The sequence below is a fragment of the Eufriesea mexicana genome, unplaced genomic scaffold (genome assembly GCF_001483705.2).
Source record: "Eufriesea mexicana isolate 0111107269 unplaced genomic scaffold, ASM148370v2 scaffold107, whole genome shotgun sequence".
Lineage (NCBI taxonomy): Eukaryota > Metazoa > Arthropoda > Insecta > Hymenoptera > Apidae > Eufriesea > Eufriesea mexicana.
The window spans coordinates 628,645-651,243 of NW_016908335.1; the positions used below are offsets into that span (position 1 = coordinate 628,645).

At 53.8% G+C, this 22,599-nt stretch overlaps 1 protein-coding gene across 2 annotated transcripts in view; it reads right to left on the reverse strand.

Moving 5' to 3' along the window:
• LOC108555349 (Down syndrome cell adhesion molecule-like protein Dscam2) overlaps positions 1 to 22,599 on the reverse strand; it is a 134,181-nt gene that overhangs the window by 71,680 nt on the left and 39,902 nt on the right. For both annotated transcript variants that reach the window (XM_017910957.1, XM_017910956.1), the window contains exons 2-4: positions 13,194 to 13,514; positions 6,542 to 6,703; positions 5,565 to 5,714 (exon numbers count right to left, since the gene is read on the reverse strand). In XM_017910957.1, coding sequence (XP_017766446.1) covers positions 5,565 to 5,714; positions 6,542 to 6,703; positions 13,194 to 13,514 — 633 coding nt within the window. The remainder of the gene's footprint in view (positions 1 to 5,564; positions 5,715 to 6,541; positions 6,704 to 13,193; positions 13,515 to 22,599) is intronic.

Here is a 22,599-nt window from a genome sequence, read left to right on the forward strand (position 1 = left end):
TATCCTAGCGATGTCGGGACGATCCCTTTTCCTGCGTTTTGTCTTTTGTCTCCCGTTTTCTGGACACATCTTGTGACCTGCGTGACTCCAAAGTGATCAATTCTAACTGTTCGCCAGTTTAATAAAGATCTGTACAGTTTTTCCACCATTTCCACTGACAACCATTCCTTTGCGTTGTAACCCCTTAATAACAAGCGTAGATTTTATCGCTCAGTTCGTTCTGGTTCGTTTCAGAATGGCGCGACGCAACAGAGGAGCGAGCGGTGGATACGTTTAATGGTTGAGAAATGAAGGCTTTCCGCCAGTAGCTCGAAATTCCTGATAAATTACTTCGCTAATAACTCGTAATAACGTCTGGCCCGAGTTACGTTCCGAGCAATTCGACCTCGGCGAATTCCGTTTACATGCGCGTTGACCACAAGCCGGAACGACAGGGTAAGTAGTAAGAACGATAAAATCTCCGCCCATTCGGCTCCATTATCTCCCGCGTAGTATATTTCCGCCTTTCCCGATAATCTAAATTGTTCCTACGCTGCAGGCTCGTTCCGCGAAGAACACGTAGAGCAAACAGGCCGCAAGTTATTTCAGCCCGGACGACTTTGTTATTATTATTTTCCATAAATTAAACGGTCCGGGCCGGGGGTCGCGTGACTGGCGGAAAAATATCGAATATACGGTCGTTATGGATCGGTCCGGGGCGGGCGTAGACCGGGCCGGATCGCGAGTTAAACGAGGAACCAATTATCGCAAACAAATCTTCGGCGAGCGTATGTAAAGCCAACAATTACGCGGTGCTTGCGCCCGACGTATCGTTTCCGGCGCCGTAACGCTCTACCCGGACTAATAATAATTTGCAATCCGGTTAGAGGTAATCACTGTTTAGATAGCGCGCGTACACAAGACTGCCGGTGTATTTCCCGGTGTTTATCTAGAAATCCTAAACAATTCCGGGGACGCGAATTTTCCCTGCTCGCCCGCTTTCCGCTCCCACGATCCCGCCAGGTAAACATCACCCAGTTTCAGCGTATCTCGCGTAACGTCGATCCCGACAAACGACCGTCAACGACCGTCTGCGACCGCCCGCAGACTCCTCCCTGTTCCATTAAAACGTACTCGCGAATCGCAAACAACCCCAGCGGCGGCCATCGATTCACCGTTCCATTCCGTTCCATTCCGTTCCACGCTTTTCGCCCATCGCGGTGTATCGTTAAATACCATTCGCGAAAATCCACGACCAACGCGACGAATGACGGACGCCATTTCAGACCCGACTACCGCTTTTTCCGCCTCCGTTTACGTATTCCCTCTGCGTCCTCTCCGTGTACGGACAGGTCTTTGCGGGCCCCGCAACGCGCGGCTCCTATAAATCGCGGTGAAGAAGTACCAGCTCCGCCTCGAATTAGCCGCGTCCGCGCGGATATTCGTCGCGTCGGTGTACGTCGGGTACGTCGGGTGTCCGGTGCCGTGTCGCGCTGCGCAATAATCGTCGGGCAGCCGTAATAACGTTGATTAAGCTTAAATAATAATTTTGGCGGCGGAACGAGTACGATTAAAAATGAATCGCGACACGTCGCGCCGGTTCGAGCCCCCGAGACGAGACGCGGCGCGTTATCCGGCGAGCGTTATCGCGAACCCAATTTTCGCTGCACTTTCGTTTACCTTCGCGGTGATTACGAGAGGCTGCTGGCGGATCCGTGGCTCGCGATTAAGCCGCCGGTGTATTAATTATTCCCCGGCAGCCTGCGCAGACTTATCGACTGAATGACAGGTCGATATACGGAGAGAGCGCTAGCGATCGAGAAGGGAGAAAGAGAGGAAAGGAGAGAAAAAGGAAGGGGGAAAAAAAGGAAAACAGGTACGACGAGGATCCGAGGGCAGAACCGAAAAAAGGAAACGAGGGAAAAACGCGAATAAGGGGACGGATAGGAAACGAGCGATGAATTATGACGCTTTCTGCGCGGAGGATCGGTCACGTGCTGCTAGGGGAAAAGTGCCAGCGAAGAACGTGCAGAATGTCTTGCGTGCTTCTTTTCTCTCCCCTTCTCTCGCATCGCACGCATCGCGTATAGGCACGTCTGAAGCTTCAACGCGAATCTGGAGGGTAGGTGTGGCATGTGAAGAGAAGCATCATTAGTTAGCCCGGCTCGAGTGGAGATTTCTCCCCTTTCCGCGTCTTCTTTTCCGCGTCCCGCCTTCGTCTCCTTCGCCTTTCCGCCTCTATATTTTCCCTTTCTTCCCGCCGCGCTCCTCCAGCCTCGCTGGCGCAGCAGCTAACCCCCAAAGCAGACGTTACGCCGCGGAGGCGGCTCGCCTGGGTAACAAGCGATGCCTCAGCCTCCGCTCGAACCACCGGCAAACCTTTTCAGACCGCCTCTCGATCGCGGGCCTCGCCGCACCGAGCCTGCCAATTACGCGGCTAAGAGAATTTTTACTTTGATCGACCGTCGATCATCCGCGATGCCTCGTTAACCCCTTCGCTGTGCTTCCATTTCCACGACGCGGAGCAGACGGAACCCGCGCTGCGTCGCAGGCAAAAGCGTTCCAAAGGGTGCACGCGTTTTAAATTCGCCAATTTTCCTGTTTCCTGGCTTCCAATATTTTCTCCATTTCCTTCATTTTCTTTTTTTCCTTTTTTTTTTATTCAAGCGATGTTCGATTTAATTCGGCAGGCAATTCCGCGCGCCAGGCTAACCCTGAACGAGGTAAGTTTCGTGGAAATTTCGCGACCCGGGGAACAATCCTAGACAGCTCGGTCAAACGCCGCTATCGACGGCTGGTATCCACGCCGCGCGAAATAAGGCGTCTAATTGCTTCCCGTCCGTTAATGAACCGCCCTGAACTTCGTTCGCAGACGGAAAGCCTTTTTCCCATTCACGCGCGGCCCGCTACCATCCGGCCGCCGATCGATCAGCCCTGCTAAACGCGTAACATCGAATCGCGATCGCGCGTGCACCGCCGGCAGAGATGCGAGTTTATCGCGGGTTCGCAAGCGTGTAATATCGCGATGTTTGCCGGCGCGAGACACGACGTTTGCACTTTTACGCGAATCTCCTGGGAGGAAGCCTTAAATCCCTTCCAGCCAACGAGAATAGAAGACCCGGACTATTTACCGCGCCGGCTTATTTACGGGATAAAGCGAAGCGTTAAACGCGAGGCGAGTGAGAGGAAATTTGGGAATATTCGAAAATATTGCCAACTATTCGGAAATATTGGGAAACGTTGGAAATTGGAGAGAGATATACGAGCAGGGAAAAGAGCAATTTCGACGCGACGCGTGGCGACAAAAGTTTCGCCGGCAATTTCCACCGCCAATGAAACGAAGACAATCGGCGACGATAAGCAAAGCTGGGAAAAGATTTTCCCGCGTGTTTTCTCTCGCCTTTTGCTCCCCCCCGCGCGACCTTGTTTTCTTTGCAGATCACTCGCGGATACCAAGAAACGTTTAATCGAAATCGAAGCGACCATCCACGAAATCCAGTTCTTCTACTTTGAAACTCGAGGGAGTATCCTCTGAGAGGCAGCTGGCCTCTCGTTTTCTTCCATTCGCAGCACCGTTGTCGAGGTTTTTAAAAATTTAATAAAGAGGAATAAACGAAAACGGAACGCAGGGCGGAGAAGAAAAGGGGCGAATATCTCGATCCTCCGACTAAGAGGACGCTGGTCGTTATCCAATTACGGATTCACGCTCTCGACGAAGATCCATCGGATTCGGAGAGGCCTCGATAAGCGATCCATCAGGAGGGTGGACGAGGAGCGGATCGAGGGAGGAAATCCGCGGCATCTGACGCTCCGGGTGAAGAGTAACCGGGGCTCATGAATATGCAACGGTTTGTCGGGAGAAATTTGTAAATATCGCGTCGGGCTGCAATAATAAGTTTGCATCGGCGAGTACCCGCTCGCCGGCTTGTGGTGGCGAAAAAGGCGAAACTTTCTCGCGTCGATGGGATCTCTGTCGAGTTGCGGAGAACGGTGCTCCTCTTCTTTCGATACCCTTATTAATACCGTCGTCGGTTCGCGCTGCAACCCCCTTCGTGCCGCGTTAAAACTTTATTAGCCCGGGTTAACGGGCCTTTGCCAAGCTTCGAGCTGGGAACGTGTTCGAGCTTTCGCGGCGGAATACGAGCGAAACCGGCGGAAGAAAGCGCGTTAACGGACGGGAAATATCGTTTCCTCTCTACACCCCTCTTCCACCCCTTTGCCTAGCACCCCTGTTTACCGTTGTCGAGCTCGGTCTTTCGTAAACGGACGAAGAAATATTAAACGCGCGTTAGACCCGGGCGCCATCTTCGTCCCGCGATGCCGTTTGTTAATAAACCGTGTCCGCGACGTTGTTTACTCCACAATTATTACATAAAGCATCAGCAGCGGGAGCCAAGTGAGTCTTTGACATGGCCTCGCTCTCGCAAAGTATTTCTAAACAGTCCTTCAAACGTTCCTCGAGTTTAATAACCTTAAAGCAGACGGAAGCGCCGCGCGGAATATCGCGAAATAAAATCCACGTAAATGTAAACGAGAGCAACTACGTAAATTCCCCGCGGACCTCTTTACGCGTCCATTAATTACCTCGTGTATCGCGGGATGAAACGTGCTTTTGACTCTCCAATCTTCGATCGTACCACAGAGAACCGCGAATGAGTTTCAAAAGACGCGTTACCTTATTCGTGCTTGCACCGGGCTATACAGGGTGTCGCTGAAACACGCGTATCGGTTGAAGCTCGGGTGTTTGTCCCTGAAGAATACGCGATTAGAGAACCGATTGATCCATTTCTAATGTGATATGATCCTAAACGAGAAGTCAGTCGATGTCCACTTTTATATACACGTGGTATCGTGAGCTGAGAAGGACTCTAGCAAAGGAAACAGTATTGAGAGCGGTATCGGATCCGGCTTAGACGTTTAGGGTAACATCTGGAGTGAATGATCACGCGCAGGAATTGTACGGATGAGATATTTATGACCCGGTTGAGTGCAAGCAATGAACGAAAGTCTAGGAACGTGTCTGAATGTCTGAAATACCTGGCCCACCGTGAGTGATCAACGAATAGAGAGCTTGCGTGTGAAAAGAGAGTGTGTTAGACTTAAAATAAGGGTGCAATGGCGCGGATGAAGCACAATGTGCGTTATCGAAACCCAGCGTAATATTTTAGTTAAATAAATCTGTTTTGTTATTAAAAAGGAGTCGTTGCTTATCAGACGCGCAGACCTCTGTTAGCATAGGATTAACCCTTTGACTGCCACGCCGAAATTACAAGTTTCCCTCAGAATGCCACGGAAGTGCATCGCTAGATGCAAGATTTGTTCTAACAAAAATTTTTAATTATTCAAAGTATCTTCTAATTAGCGGTTATATTCCAAATGCGGTAACCGTCAATTTTCATTCGATGTAGTTCAATGTAGTTCAATGTAGTTCAAGTAGTTCAGGCGCTCCGGTCAACAATGACCACCCTGACGTCACAGGAGAAACCGTGACCAGTCAAATGTGATCAACCTGGCAGTCAAAGTATTAATCTAGCATTAATCCTACGTATATTTTTTCAAGACTATGCAAGTATTGACGCACTCACCGGTCAATTGAAGTCTTCCAATGTTGTTGCTGACGACCGTTTCCTGCGTGAGCCGATGATGCGTCCTGCAGCGATACGTTCGCTCCGCGTCCTCCCGCGTGATGTTCAGGATCATCAGTTCTCCGCTCGAGAGCATGTGATACTTGCCGTCTGTGGGGACAGAAAAGAAAATCTCGATCAAGATGGCGCCGACGAATATTCGATCGCGCTGCTTTTCCGCGACTGTTTCTCGAGCTCGTTCAACTTGAAATCCGCTCGAATCGCGCAACGACGAAAGTTTCCTCTTCTATCGATCGCCTTACCGCGATTGACGAGTGTATCAACAGATCCGACCGGTATATTAGACGAACGCGTTCGGCGTGCGGCGTACACGTCGATCGAACTCCTTCGTAATTAACGAAGTTTGCCTCGTTAACGGGGCTCGCAGCGCTCGCGGCGAAAACTTTCCGCGCTGCGTACCCGACAATGCCAACGTTCCGCGCGGTGTCCGAAGGCGGAACGCAAGGCTACTGCCATTTTTTCCTCTTATTCCCGTTATCGAATAGCGACCGACCGCGATAGCCACGAGCGTCGCGCGAACCGAGTCAGATTCAACGCGCGCGATCGTCCTAGGGACCCTAGGATGCAAGCGCGTTCCGCGAAACAGGCACGCGAATCGGAGAGGCCGATTAATCCGCGGCAAACGTTACTCGACCTGCCTCGAATCCGCTCAATTATAGCGAAGGATTCTTGAAACCGGGCTCGATATTTACCCGCGATGGATTCTCCGAACACCGCGTCTGCGCGATTATACGAAGCTTAGAGAGCAAGTTTGCACGGGCTAGTGATTTTCATCTTCGTGGAATCTCGGCCCGGGATGGTGAATAAATTCGCGGGAACAAGCGGTAGGACGATGATATTCGTTTCGCGAGAATTCACCCGGTTATTATTTACGAGGAGGCGTCATTAGAGGATAACCTCCGGGTTGCGGTGCTCACCTCCCATCGTGGACGGATAGATGTTGAAGGAAGGCTCCTGCAGCCAAGACGTAATGGTGACGTGGTCTCGAACGAAACTGGGCACGTTGCAGCGCATAAGTACGTTGTTGCCGAGGAAACCGCCGGGACATTGCACTTCCGGATCGTAACGCTGGTTCACCACTGAAACACGCAAACAACCAGCCGCTCGAAAGCGTGGCTCGAAAGCTGGGGCCGACAGGGTCGGATTCGCCGCTCTTGAAAACCTCCGAGCCGCCCGGCTTTCCGACCACGATCCATTTCCTACCGCGTTTTTACTTCCATATACTTGGCGATACTTCCGCGCTCGCGACAGAAATGCATTCCCATCGGGCCAACAGTCGGATACGCCGAAAATTCCCGACCATCGATTCGTTTCCGCGTAAATCACCGTCTGTTCCCTTTCATTGTTCCGCGGTGTACAATGTGCAGCCTCGATAACCGAACTTTGGTAAACGTAACAACGTTAAACGGGGCTTCATTAACCCGGACTTCATAGGTACCCACGGTACCTAACCCATGGCCCGATACCATCCCCATAAATTCACGGCGTATCAATTAAACGCCGCAGGCTGCGCGCGATTTCGTTATTTCGCCGGGTCGATCGGGACGAAGAAATTCGACGAGTTCGTCTTGCAGCCGGACCCCTTGCAGCGAGCAACCGCCCGTGTTTTTCCAATCGTTTGCCCGACCCGCTCGACGGATTGTTTTTAATAGGAGGCGGAGAGTTTACCGGACTCGTCGCGTTTAGCGCTGTTTCACCGGCGTGGACTGAATTATTTCGCCGAATCGATAGCCAAGCCCGTTCCACAGTATCGAGTACACCGAGATACGTACTACTCTCGCTCGACTAAGAATGTTGACCTCGGATGTGCATGTTCCACGAGCAAACAGCACGGAATTTCCCGCGGAATTCTCGAAACGAACGACGCGCCCCTGCTGGAATATTCTATTAACCGTGCTGTTTGTTTAATATAATTACGATAACACCGCGTTAGCCGGCTAGCCGAGCTACGCGTAACGCTGCTACTCTAACGTCTGACGTACCGTGGGACGTACTACTGCGTCCGCGACTGTCCCAACCGAGATGATATCGAATATTAACGAGAGCCGCAAGAATTCGCTCTTCAAGCGAGTCCGTTCCTGAAGGCGGTCTGCGCGCGACATAATTGTCTACGCGCTGGAAGCTGGCTAAGGACACGGGCGGTAAAGGCGAAGAGGGAAAGAAGAAGAAAAAGAAAAAGGAAAAGAAAGGGGGAGAGAGAGAGAGAGAGAGAGAGAGGAAGGAAAGTTGTTAAGTGGCGCGGCGAGGGTGTAAGGCAAAATGGAGGGCGCAGCAGCGATACCACGGAATTAAATCCGGAGAGGCTTTGTGCGACCACGGCTACGAGATGTTGATACCCGTCGCCGCGGAATCAACTTTCACGGTAGCCGGTTGAAAGCCGGATAAAAGCGGACGGACTCGAAATGAAGCGGAGCTGAACTCTTAATTAAAAAAATCTCGATAGCGAGAGAGCGGCCACCGTCGCGGCGCTATAGATCCGCGAGCTTCCCGGAAAGGTCGCGATGGAAATCGAAGGCAGAAGGGAAACGGAGCAGGCGTTCGCGGTGGGTTCGCGAAGAATAGGGGGTCCGGGCTCGACGAGGTCCGCGATAATTACCCGATGTAAACGCGGCCGATCGTCGCGCAGACGCGCGGAGAAGAGGGAAAACCGCGTTGTCCTGCGGCGAATTTTTCTAGGCGACAAGAGAGAGGAGACGAGACGGAGGGAAAATGGAAATAAAGGGAAACGAGTCGCACTTCCATGCCCCCTTTTTGCGAACGTTCGCATCGATCCGGCCGAGGAACAACCGCCGAATCGTAGACTCTAGCTCGCTCGATGGAGTACCGTCGTTTCTTCCCCGATGGCAAACCCGCATGACACTGTCCTTCTTTTTCGCCCATCCCACGGAGTCGTTAATCGACGCAAGAAAAATCGCCGAACCGATGGAGGAAGAGCTATAGAGGGTGAGAGAAAGAAAGAGAGAGAGAGAGAGAGAGAGAGAGCTCGGGAGAGTTTGCAAGACTTAAAAGGGTCGCGGTATCTTATCCAAAATCTCGAGGCTGTCCCAATCCGGCCATGAACCAGCGTTCCGCGTAAGTTGATGGTCTCGGCTGAAAGGTTGGCGAGAGAGCAGAGGCCTGAAAGAGGGTGAAGAAGCAAGGACGCAGAGAACGAGAAACCGGTGCCGGAGAAAAAGATAGGTTAGAGGGGGATAGTCGGTGGAGAAGGAGGTGGTGGCGAAAGAGGCGGCGGCGGAGTAGCAGGGGGTGGGTAAAGGAAAACGTGGTGGTGTGTAGGACCCGGCTGTGCAACCCGTTTCGAGAGTCAGCGGAGCGAGGCACTCAGACTCCAGAATGGGGTAAAAACTCGGTGAGTTCGCCTCTGCTTCTCCCTCTTCCTCTGCTCGCAGCGCCGGTTTCCAGGCTTGCTACCACCCCGTATCACACGGCTCTCGGTTACGCGGCAACCAAGCCAAGCATAAACTCGGCAGACGTATCGTGGCAGGTAATATTTACAAACCATGAAACCTACGGGAAGAGAGAAACGACCGACTCCAGCCGGCCCCATCCGTCCTAGCCTAACCCCGCTGCCTTCTGCATCCGTGGCAGCCACCTGCCAGAAAGAGACGGCTCTCTCGCCTCTGCCGCCAAATCCGCCTCCTTTTTCGGCTGGCCGAGAATTTTCCGCGGAGACGAGCCGAGAGCCCTTTCCCAGACGCACTGCTACGTCGCAATTATACCTTCGTTATCATCCGCCACGCGGTCGCGGACCCGCGGGGGTTGCGAAAAAGTCCTCCACCGACTATCGGATTCGGGGAACCGTCCGAGGGGGTAAACGCGTGTCCAGTAACGAAACGTTAATCAGAAAAAAATGAAAAAAATCGCCATGGCTTCGGGTAATTTTCTAAAAGCCAACGAACGAACGAACGTCACTCGGCCGCGAAACAGAAACGCAAGATGAAAGGGGGCACAACGGAGTTTCTCTGTGACAAAGTTGAACACGCTCGTTCAGCCAGGGTGGCCCAAAGCGCGCGCGCGCGCCTGCGCCGTTGTCGAATTAGATTCGCAGCGTAACTCGACCCCGGGGCGCGTAATTATTTCCGTATAAAATTTCCGCGAATTTCGTTCGCGCGGCAAATAAAAGAACACCGGTTGAAACTCGAAAGAAATTCCGTTCCCTCGCGGCTCGTCGCGAACGACCGAGTCGCGTTAAATTAAAAATAATCGTTCTTTCCTCGCTGCGTCGCAGCCGCGGAAAAACCGAAGAGTCTGCGAGCGTTTCCGAGCTGACTTTCCGAGCTGATCCGGGAATTATTCCCCTCTATCCCCCGCTGTGTGTCAGTCAGCGAATTCGTTTCTCGACCGAGACGTACGCAGACACGTGGCGCAGTTACGATAATAAGATTACTATAAGCGTCCTCTTACGAGCACGTGGAATACGGCTCGAGTGTGTCTTATACGATCGCGCGGAGAGCAACGGGGCGGAAATTCCGCGGACGTTTTCCTTTTATCGGGTCAAGAGTATCCGCGAATCGTAAAACGCCCCGCGTCTCGCGCGAATTCAACTGCGAGGGCATGCATTATATTCGAGCAATTCAATTTCGGCGATGGCCGCGGCCGTGCGACCGAGCATAATCGTTTCGCTTGCCAATCATGGCCGATCCCACCGTGTCCTCTTCGACCCGACCCGTTATCGCGCGATCGATGCACCCGCGTCTCTTCTCGCGTGCGCATCGCCGCTGCGAAACGCGTGCAAATCTGCCGGAAATAATTTACGTCGATAAACCCGCAGCGGTATCTTAATCAGGCCGCGCGTTTAAAGGCGGAACGCGATAAAAGCTCGAACGAGGGAACGGTTAGTCGAGGCGAATGCGTGCGGCATTTACGCAAACGCTAGCGGCGGTCGTCGAGATTCTCGTTAGCCTGTCGCGTCGCCTCGTCGTCTCTGCCTCTCTGCTGCTCCGCGAAATTAAACTGGAACAACGAAATTTACAAGAAGAATAACTCCGGTACTACCCATTGTGCCGAGTAAATGGAAGAAAACAAACGTCTTACCGAAATCGGACCCCGGCCACGAGTGCGTCGCGGTCGAGCTGAAAAGCGCCACGTCGCTGCGACGAGAGCGAACAATACGGCTTGCCCGTTGTTTTCGTACAAACGTCGTTAAGCTTCCCCCGAGCTTCCGCCGCGACGACCGTGTTCTCACGGTCGGTTCGGTGGAAAGCCGATATTAAACCGCGTCTCGTCCACCGCCGTCGCGCTACGCTCCTTCGAGGGTCCACTTTTTTCCCCGTCACCGATATTCATTTCGTATTTCGCCGCTTTTTCGCCCCTTTTCCGCCGTTTCCCTCGCTGCACACGCCCGCTCTCGTCCGCGCGGACCTCTCGCGCGCAAGAAACGCGCCGTCGTGTCGTTTCCGCGACGCGGAACACCGCTGCAGTATTTTTCCGCTTGTAAAGCGGCGAGCGACCGCCGGTGGTTGCAAACGGCACAAAGGACGCGGAGAGTAATTTTTATTTTATTACCGAGCACCGACCGGCGTTTCTTACCGGAATGTAATTTCCTCTTTCCAGGACTTTAATTAACTTCTTTGCCCCGCGCCGCGAGCACGCCACTTTAAATAGTTCGCTAAAGAAGAATGAAGCTAAAAATACGCCGGGTTAAAGTCCGCGCGCAAAAGGGCGACCATCCACCTGTGCGTGCCAAATCCGTTAGACGTAAGCGACATCGCGACACCGCGGTTCGAGCGTTTAAAGTGATCTACGAGCGACCCTCGCGTTTATCCCGGGATTTAGAATTCTTCTTTCTATATTTTGAAGACGAAAGGCGTTTTCTTGGACCAAAGTAAAGTAAAGTCGAACGTCGAACGATCCTTCCGGGACCCTCGTGATCCGTTCGAAGCACTCGCGAAGGGCAATTGTGGAACACGAGTATCCCTTCGCGATTGCCCTTTATCAACCCGGTTAGCCTAATTATCTCGCGTCGGAGGATGCGGAAGGTAGGTACGGTCGAACGAGCCGGTCGATTCGATGGTCCCGCATGAAATCGTTGGCTCGTGGAGCGACACGTTCCGCGAACGACCCAAGCGTACGTGTTCTCGATCGGGGATGGAGATTGGTCGGGCGCGGTTAGGCGAAGGCGCCTGGGAAACGGAAGCGAGGCCTCAGTTCTTGTTATTCGACTCGCAGTTGCAGCGCAGTCAGCGGGTTGCTCGACGCGGCGCCTACGTAAGCCGGCGCGGGCAGCCGGCTATGCAACCCGCTATGCAACCGGCTAGGCAGCCTAATCGCATCCGTTTTGCTCCGAGGAGTACACTTATCTATCGTTGTTCGGCGAGAGATTTTTCTCGCCGGCGAGGAACAGAGTCAGCGAAGTTGATCGACTCGAAAGGAGCCAGGGGACACGGAGGAAGCGGGAAGGAAAGAGGCCGCGGTGACGCGGAGGACGAGAGCTGACGCGGCAGAGGTATGAATCTGAAAAGGTACGGGCCACGTTCACGCGACGATGATTTACGGGCATATTAGGTCGATAAGATATCTTCCGGTTCGTTGGCCCGGAGGAAGCTCTATTTTTAAGACGCCTCGCGGAGACACCTCTCTCCATCTTCCATCCCCGCGACCAACCCCTCTCTCGAGCTGCCATGGATCTTGTCACGGATTCCGGTTTTTCAGCGCAACGTCCGATAAAACAGCCGGAGAAAACAACCAGCACGCGAATATATTCCCCGAATCTGAAGGGTTTCACCGTGCAACGGAAACGACCAGGACACCGTCCTCACCCGGACTTCGATAAGACCGGGTTTGCGCGCTTCCGACAACCTCTCGCAATGATCTTTCTCGAGATTTTACGTTTTTTAAACTGCAAGACTAGAAGCTCCACGTACATAGGTATACTCGTCGTCGTTGGATCGTTCGAACTCCGTGGAACGAGATTCGTGTAGACAAACTATCGACGACGAACGTTATTCCGTTGGTCTGGCAGAGATACGTCAACCTGGGCAAAGAAGGCGCCCAGATGCCTCAAAGCCAGCGACGACGCGAAGCAAATCACGGAGCCGATAGGAATAAATATTTCATACCCGGCGAAGACGTAGCATCTCTCGATCGAGAGGATGAATTATTCCGTCTAGGACCGGAACTGCCGTTGGCTACCGGTTCGGTTCGCGCGGCCACGAGCCGTGCCGGGGATGTTTAATGTAAAACAACCGACGAGGATCGCGTGGTACGCGCGACGAATTTTCCTCTCGCGTCGGACGATCGTCAAAGTTACACTCGCCTGGTCGTCGAGGAAGCTGTGTGCCCCCCTTGGTCGGGAATCAGCGCGGCGGACCAGGAACGCGACGAATTTACCGCGCGTAGTTCGTCGAGTCGATCAAAACACGGCGTTATTCCGCGTGGGACAGGAACCATCTCTCCCTTTCCGCTTGCCTCGGTCGAAACGATACGAGAGCGGAACGAAAGCGGAGGGTCGTTGGACGAGGAAGAAGGGTGGCGCCGTGTCGGCGTGAGAGGAAGGGAGATAGAGGAGAAAGCAAGCGGTGTACCGGGCAGACAACATAACGCAGATAACGAGCAAGAAGTTTCGCGTGCCTGCTCTGACAGTGACGTCTCTGCTAACGATGGCACCGACGCTGTTGACGGCGGAACACTTATAAATAGCCCAGTGGACGTCCTGTCGGAAGACCTCGGCCTCGAAGCCGGGAAAGTGGATGGTCCCGTTGCCAAGGACGTGTCTGATTCCAGGGATACTCGTTATACTGCCACCGTCCGCTGCCAGCCAGTCGACGGTAGGTGCCGGATTTCCTCTCACTATGCAGTCCACTCGGCCGCCGTTCACGTTCGTGAATTCCACCCGCGACGGTGGCTCCGACACGAAGCTCGGCCCCTGCATCTCGTACGAGGCGTCGCAACCTGCAACAAACGGCACAGGTATCGTCATAATGAGCCGCGAATTCTCTTTGCCCGACTCCTCGCTCGCCCACCCTAGCCACCCCCACTCGCGTCCATCCCTCTCGGCTCTGCAGCCTTTTAGAATACCGTGGCTGCGCATTTTTGCCAGGCTTTTTGTTCCCAAAGTGACACCTCTCGTTCGTTCCCAACCTCCCCGCGCACTTTGCCGTTGTGAAAGGATTAGCATTGTACTTTGCGCGGATAGTAATTAAGTCCACGACGTTTTACCCGCGTCGGGCTGTTTCGCACACGCGCAGCCGTTAGCGAGGTAAACGCGCTGGTCTTCGGGGATACTCGCACTTGAGTCGGGAACGACGGCACAGAGTATATCTGGCACCCGGGGATACAACGGATACTCGATAGACGATGTTTCGAGTTCCTCGTAGATATCGAGAGGCCCTCGGCAAGTTCGGCGCCAGGGGAGCTACGAAACGGTGTCTCGCGAGGGCTAAGCTTGACACGATAGAACGGTGAACCAGTTTGAACGGATCGTTTTAAAAGAGACCCGCCGCAGGAGTGAATCGCGCGCTGTCGAGGCAGCTCTGCCAGCGATTCGACCTCGCGTCTGAAAATCGAAAATCGCGATAACGTATTATGCACGACGAGAGTCTCGTTAACGATCCACGCGTCGGATCGAACGGGTTTTCGATAGATTTTAATGAAACGATTAGCAGTATGGCGATAAATTCGGCGCGACCTGGCAGCGCGTTCCGTTCGCGCACTCTCGCTCGCGGGCCAAAATAAATTTTCCTTACTGTTTCAATCGGCAGTTAGAAGGGCATTAATCATGGTCGCAGCGCGTGGACACCGGTTGATGAATTTTTTCGCTCGGCTTGCCGAGCCCGAAGTAATTTTCGGAAACGTAGGAGCGGGACGCGGCACAGAGGGCGGCACAGAGGGCGGCACAGGGGGCGGCATAGGGGGCGCACTGTATCGTCGGCGGGACATGAACGAAGATAATACGGGTGGCCATAAATCACACATTTAACGCTGAAATTCGGCCGTAATAGCTTCCATAAATGGAGCGCATTGCGTCCCCCGCGAAGCCTGTTAACCATTCATCACCCGAGTTATGTTGATTTAAGTAGGAAAGGCCCGCCTGGATGTATTCCGCATTCCGTCCAACATTGCCCATCTGGAAGCCGGCCCAACGAACTACGCTGAATACCCGGAGGAACGTGCAACGAATAGAGCATGCCTACTTCGCCGTGTGTACCCTTATATTTTAGTTAATAATGTCCGATGGCTACGCTCGCTCTTCGGAGATTGCGAAAAAAATAGCACGCCAGGGGAAGAAATAGGAGGGAGAAGGCTGGAAGAATTGAACACGGTTTCCACGAAGATGTGCCGACCTCCGATCGACGCTGCGGCAAACCCGTTTCTTCTCCCTCGAAATTTCGTCCCGAGTTAAATCTCGCGGCGAGAAGTCAGCGTTAATTAACTTCCCCTTGGCACGGCAGCTTCAGACGAAGCCAGCGACCGCGTCGCGACGATCCTCATCCGCGAAAGCCACGAGACTTTTCGGATAACCGAGAATTTCCAACGGAAGCACGAATTCTCCGGTTTCCGGTCGAGTCGTTCCCAGCATCGACTGGAGGCCGCGCCACGAGCACGAAAGCGGTCGTATTGTCCGTTTATCTGTTCCGGCAAAAAGGAAACGGTAGTAACGTTCGCCAGAGCTACGTTACTCGAGGTAAGAGCCGCCATAGGAGCTTTGCTCTTGCTCGTGATTTCTTTAAACTTCGCCGTTTCTTCCGGTAATACCCCATGACCCGGAAGCCGCGTAACGACCTTTCCTTAAGGGAAAAGAGCCAGCCTTCGTCCCGGCGTGGACCTAACCGTACACGCCAGTCCCGCCATGTTCGTCCGGCGTTATAAAGGTAACTTAATTTCCTATAATGTCAGACGCACGACGAGCCCAGCAGCGTTCTTCCTCGTCCCCCGTTGCGTCCGTTCTTCGCTTTGCTTCCATTTCGTCCCAGTCATCGCTTCTCTTTGCTCCTTCTCCATTCGACGTTCGATTAAACGCCGCCGACTGCAACGTTTTCACTCGCGAGGTCTGTTCCGTGACACGCGACGCGTCGGCAAACCGAGCGGAACGACAACGACAAGCGAGGGGGGCACGCCCGTCCCCTCGTCTTGCCAAGGAAAACCGGCGCGGCCGGTCGTACGCGAGCGAAAAACGGGAAAGAAAACGATCGCGAAAAGTTAAATTAGGCGGACAATGGGAACCGCGGAGAATTATACCGGTCGAGTGCCGGATGGAAATTGAAGTTTACGAGAAATTTCCATATTCGCCTGCTTCCGTTTTTTGTTGTTCCATTCTCGGGCTCCGCCTCCGCGCTGTCCGCCGCGGGACTCATAATCCGGATTAACATCGAGAGAATCGAGTATCACGGTAATACCATTTTCCCTCCCCGGTTGGGTAGAGAGGAAAAAAAAAAAAAAAGGAAGAGCGCGTTCGCCGAAGTGGTATTTTCAATTTCGAATAATGGCAGATAATCGCGCGCTAACAAGCGAAAACACGCTTTTGATCGAATAAAAAGCGTTTCCTCCGTGCCTATTCACCGTTTCAGCTTTTACCGGAATAAAATAGAAGAACAAAAGGAGAAATAGAGGAGGAAGAGGAGCAGCCGCGGTGTAGCCGGCAGGAGAGAAAGGCAGAGGAAAAAAGGACGGGAACCTTCGTACACGCGTCCACGGTTTTATTGGCTGGCGAGCGAATAAAACTATTATACTAGGTACAGAAACTACGTACGTAGAAGCGTGGAACAACGAAATACGCCGTCTCTCTCTGTCCCTCCCGCTCGCTATGGGGATAGCGGGCCCGATGAGTCTTCCGCTCCGTTCAGCCACCCCCCAGTCACGGAACGGAATCGTTTACGACGAAGAATCAACGAGGTTCTCTCGCGAAGAACGGGGCAAAGTGGATGCCGGGCGTAACGGGGGTGCAACGATCGCGGACCCCTCGAAGCGTGCCGCGCACGCTTCCGATTTATCTTCGCGGTTGCGTCCAATTAACGGCACGCCCCGCGTCGCGACGCCTCGCGTCGTATCGAAATGTCCGGATCGGCGCGAGCGACGAGAGACGCGGGGAGAGAGAGAGAGAGAGAGAGAGAGAGAGAGAGAGAGAGAGAGAGAGAGAGAGAGAGAGAGAGAGAGAGAGAGAGAGAGAGAGAAAGAGCAAGAGAGGGAGAGAGGACTGGCGCACGTGGCCGGCTCGCGAAAGGAAGCGATGTGTTCTCCGATATAATGGCCCGCTCGAGTGTATTTGAAATGCACTGGCTCATCGGAATAACTAAACAATAGACGGCGACGGGAGAGGAGAGGCGAACCCACCCCTGCCAGTACGTCCCGTACAACCAGGCCTGCCAGCAGCTCTACTCGAGAACTACCCTCTTTGGGATGTACTCGGCGATGCGGCTGTAACAGTGGAGAAAAGGGTCGGGACCGTGCAGACGCTTGTCCGTGTTACACTCTCGGGCACGCATGCGAATGTTTGCGCGTTCGCCACCCCGAGTTGTACGCGATACGTTGAGTGGCCTAACCTTAGTCAACCCTCGACGTCATCGGGAGAGCTCCTCCGAAGCTGTACACTTCTGTTTCTCCGCTGGCTGTTCGAGAGACGAGACACAACCGTCCATCGACCATCTGTGCGTAATGCTTTGCGTCAACATCCCTCGGCAACCGTCGAGCGGTCACCCCCTCGACGCCCTTCACCCTCAGCCTCGCGCTTCTTCGCGATTCTTCTTTAAGCGTGCTCCAATGACCACTCTACTTCCGAGCTTTTAGGTCCGACTGCGATTCACCTTCGCGCCGCGTTATTAATGGCTCGCGATCAAAGTTTCCCTATCACCGTCTTTTTCCCTTTTCCCTTCTTCTCTTCCGTCCCTCGCTCCCCCTCGCCTTTTCCCCCCTTTCCGTTTCCGTCTGGTGAACGTTGAAGGAGAGGCGGCACTCGTATCGGGGGGGGGAACATGGCCGAAACTACACGCGTCGAATTAAAATTAAACGTTAATCCGGCGGTGATAAAGAATGAATCGCGGGGCTGACGGACGCCCGTGAAATATGAATGATCGCCGCGAAACGCGCACGGTGATTTGCAGTATTTTTCCTCCCTTTTTTTATTTTTTTATTTTTTTTTTTTATTTTCAAATTGCCATCGAGCCGCGTAAATTTCGGGTAATCGCGACGCGGTCGCCGGCGACGCGAAACGTATCCAGGGGGTAAAAAAGGAGGATTCACGGTGGTGAATTTTATACGAGCGAGCGTACGATCGTTCTCGATCAACTCGACCGTCCGCGGACGTAAATCTCGCGCCGGATAAGACCTCGTCCAGCGAATTAACCCCGAAGCGTCATAAAATTATCCTCGCGATTGTTTCGCGGACCCGACGGAACAAGCGTAACCGTCTGCGAGACTCGTAACTCGTCGCCGTGATTTACATCGAGCCGACTTTTTATCAGCGGCGAGCAGAAACGGCGAGAAATCGTCGTAATTTCACGGTTGTCGTCGCGATGAGAAATACCTCGAACGATCGAGCGTGCGTGGAAACCGGGACGCTTGGAAAGCGGACGATACGCGCGCTGTTATCGTAACGACGCGACGACGAGTGGCGTGTTCCCGGGACACGAGGCTTGGTTCGAAAGTATGGTCGTTGGAATACCGGCGATAGCGGAGCCATCTTAAAAATTCCATTCGCTCGTGGACTCGTCCCTCTGGTCGACGAACGGGAACGCGGGCTGGCATCCGGGCAACGTGGCTCGGTACCCAAGGGAGAAGCGACCCGATTAACTTATTAAAATGCGCCGGAGAGACGAAGAGATACGTCCCTCCTTTCCCGACTAATTGCTGATGCTCGCGTTCCGGCCAACAGTCGCGAAGCGCGGCTCATCCCGCAGCTCGCTCTCGCTCGCTCTCGCGCGCGACACCCGGAGAAAACCGGCGAATAGAGCAGTCCCCATTCCGGAATCCGCGGCTCATCCGGCGGTTTACAATCCTTTCTTTCAGCCGGCCGATGGGAAACGAGGCGGGGGCCGCGTCTCTTCGCGGAGGAAAAATAGAGGAGCGTGCAACGCGGAGAGAGGACGAAAGGGTGCAAGAAAGGGCGGGAGGGGGAGAGGGAAAGAGAGACGCGAAGGGAAAAACGAGCGCGGAAAACGGAGAAAGAGCACAGAGACGCGGGAGAGAGAAAGAGAGAGAGAGAGAGAGAAAGACGCGGTTAGAAGACAGACAGACGCGAGGCGGCCACCCCTGCACGCCGCGCCCGCTTGTCCGACAATGCAAACCAACTTTCTCATTTCAATGTATTGTTTCCATTGTTCGGGCGTGCAGGCTGCGAGGGTTGTTGCCGGTGGTGCTGCCAGCGTAAGGGGAGAGGTTGGCAATGCGGGATCTCCTTTCTAGCACCGATCGTCATCGCGAAACTTTCTCCTCTCTCTTTCTGCCACCCCTCGTCCCTTCTCCACGCTCGGCCCACCCTCCTCGCAGCAGTCGTCTCTTCGAAGATTACGAATAATTTCGGGGACGGGCCAGTGCTCCGAGTTACGCTCCGGCTATCACGGTACACCAGCCAAAGAGCCGCCATTGAAGCCACCGGGTTGTCTGACTTCTTCTGCCTCGGCATTAAAAAACTCGTGAATATTTCGAATTCTTTCCTTCCCGCGGGGATTTCATCTTGCACGAGCAACCGTCGAGATCCGCCCCGCGTGTAAGACGCGAGCGGCGAGCACGCTTGACCTAGGCGAACGCGACTCCGGTTCGCTCCTACCTCGCTCGGCTGAACATTCCAGACGCGACAGCCGAATCTACCATTTTTCTCTCCCTTCCCGACCACTTATGCGATTCTCCCAAGACTAGCGGATCTCGAGTTCGAGTACGCCAAGAATTCTCTAAATCCCATAGGCGAGTATAGCGTGTCGGAATCGGGAGAAACTTTCGAGATTACGCGAGATTACTCGGTTCATCGCGAGTACCATCACCCTCGTGATCCCCTTTTAACCACTTGCCTTACGATTTAACTTCCGATGGCGCAGGATCAACGGGTCACACGTCGAGCCACTTGGTCCGGACGCGTCGGGGAATAACACGAAACCGAGGCAGGAAAACACGGGCGAAGATTAACCACCACCCTATACGAGCCTGTTCCCCGTTGTTTTCGTTGGATTCCATCTACCAACCATGCGATGTTTATCCTCGACTCGCTTTCCTTGCCAGAAATTTCACGAGGTATCGTGAGCGAAGAGGTTGAACGACCCCGATGATCTTCATCGACGAAGCGTCTAAACGCCAATTATCTTCGCGGATCCGTTTTCGCGCGTGCTAACTGCAACCGCTGTATGCCAGCGCGAGACCTCGTTCGAGGTCGAATGCCGTCAACCCGGGCAACGAATGCGCCAGCCTAATCGTACAGCGAAACTTCTTGGTTGCCTAAGCTGGCAGACGATTCCCGGGATTTGTCACGCGACGCAGAGTCACGCGCCACGCAGGACCCCGTTAATTAACGGTAATTCGTTGTACTCCATTAGCAACGGATTGCACTGGCGCCGGGGATGAACGAGTCTCGCAGCGCACGCGGCTTCCAACGCGATTCGTCGTCGCTTCCGCTCTCGCGCGTTACCGCCTCGGCCGACGCGCGTGTTTAATGGCCTGTACCCACCGACCTGCCTACCACCCGATGTGCGAATTAATTTCATCGCGATTACCTGTCCGATCGAATCATAGAATCTGCGCTCGAATTAAAGCTCCGCCTCTGATGTCGCCTTTATTCCTCCGGCTCCACGCCACGCCTTCGTTCGTTGTCTCGATGCATGGTCCCTGTTCGTGCTCGGGACTGCGAAACTTTTTAAATCACGCGAATCGAGTTCCCCGCTTTCCGGCAGGTAACTTTCTAATTACTCGCTCGATATTTCCCACGCACGCGGACGCCCGGAAGATTCCACGGATACGATTTAGTATTCTTCCAACACGGATGGACGAAATATTCCAGCTAATCTGGAAGTCAACCCTATTCCGAGATGCCGGATGTTGCAACGGGCTCGTACAAGGACGTTTAGATTGAAAACTAATAGGACCGGCTGAAGATACAGGCTGAATATTCCGCTAGCTCGCTGGCTGATACAACGATAACGTAAACTGCGTCGAGTTTCGTGGCATTAATATTCAGGAAAGCGGCGGTTACGAGGTTACCGTGTTTCACAGCCTCCTCCAACCCCCGGCTCCGCCGCTGCCACCACCCCCCCGCCCCCCTCGCAGCTATCCTCAATTTCGTTGCAGCCGGGCTGAAAAGTATGGCGAATTTATGTGCGCCGGTTTGATGCTCGTATTACCATCTTAACGAGGCCCGGAACCGTTCCGAGCGGGCGAAATATTCAAATATTCGTAAAACATCGCGAGTCGGTAGTCGCGGCGCAAATCGGTCGCGCACGCGACTCGCTGGCCCCGTGCTCGCCAAGGAATTTCAATTGCTAATGAAATTACGCCAACGTATAGGTCGGGAATCCGTCCCGGTGGGCCGCGTTTCAGCCGCGTTTCAGCCGCGTTTCAGCCGCGTTTCAGCCCCGTGACATCGCGTCCCGCTCGTTGCGCGACAACGGAACACGGAAACGCGTATTGCGAGCCAGCGTGTTTGCGGCATCGCATTGTTTCGCGGCCGGCTGCCACCGAATTTCGATCGCCTTGCCCATCCAAGAAACGTTCAACCGTCTGTACCACGGCGCGTGTGCCGTGTGCTCGACGAGAAAAATTCCAGCAAATGCTCGAGAATTCGTTTGCCAGCCGTCCCGGTATTATCGCGAATTAGAAACGCGGAAAAATGTCCCTCGTTGGTTAAATTACGGCTTAATTCGGCGCCGGTTCAGTTCCGCGCATTTTCCCCGTTTTTATCTCGCGCTGAATTAATCCCTCTCCGAAGTTACGTAAATTTAAATACATAATTTTTTCCCCGGCAACGAAAGTCGGTCGGTTTTCCCCGGAACCCGATATTTCATGCGTTATTGTACATTTCGCGTGGACGTAGCTTACCCCCGCAGCGTTACAGCGATTTAACCACGGACCCTTTAACCGACTCTCGCGAAACCTCTCGAAATCCCAGCGCAAAGCTCGCGAAATGCCGCGGAAGCAAGAACGAAACGCGACTTCTGAAACGTAGCCGCGGAACACGGCCGTGTCGCGATCCATCTTAATCGCGGGGTCAGGGAAACGAACGTTCCGAGCCAGTGACCGTACACCGAGCCAATACTCCAAGATCGATCACCGGTGTGTGTTGCTTGGCCGGGAGACCTTACAAAGGCTGCTCTGTATCGCGGCAACTTCCTCCGGCAAGATAAACAGCGGCGCGAGCCTTCGAGGAAGATCGCTCGATATATCCGCTATATCTTACGCGAGTTCCGCAAACGTTTAATCCAACCACGCGTTATCGCGCGATTACCGCGAAGGACCGCAACTGCTATAGCTCGCCGGAGACCGTGCGAATAGGCCGGCTCGCGGGGCGAAATTTCCCTTCGCGAACCAACGACCACGCCATTTAATCCCTGCCCTAGCAATCGTCGAATCTGATCTTCCTCTCGATGCGATGAATTATTAACCGAACCTGGCCCGAACTTGCCGCTTCGCCGTGCCTATCGATCCTCTCCCCTGTTTCGTAGTTTCGTCCGCGGGGATGCACGGGACTCGCGCACCGTCCTGACCACCACACGGTCTCTGTCCACGATGTTCCAAAATTAACGCGTCGCGTGTCGAACGTCGAACACGGATCCCAGATCCGAGCTGATCCAAGCGGATCCCAGCGCGACGGATCGGACCCGGTTTTCTCCGATCCGTCCAGTAGTCGAGGGTTAGAGCCACTCCGGAGCTCTCGGGTCGGTCCACGAGCTCCTTTCGCCTTTGTCCGCAATTGAATTAAAACCGCGCTGCGATCCCAGCGGGACGCATTATTTATCCTTCGACGAAACAATGCCGGAACGGAATGAGCGGTGGATAAAGACGGGGAAACGGTTCATTGTCTCCGTTCGACCGCGACGAGGAATACCGTGTATATACCGGGGTG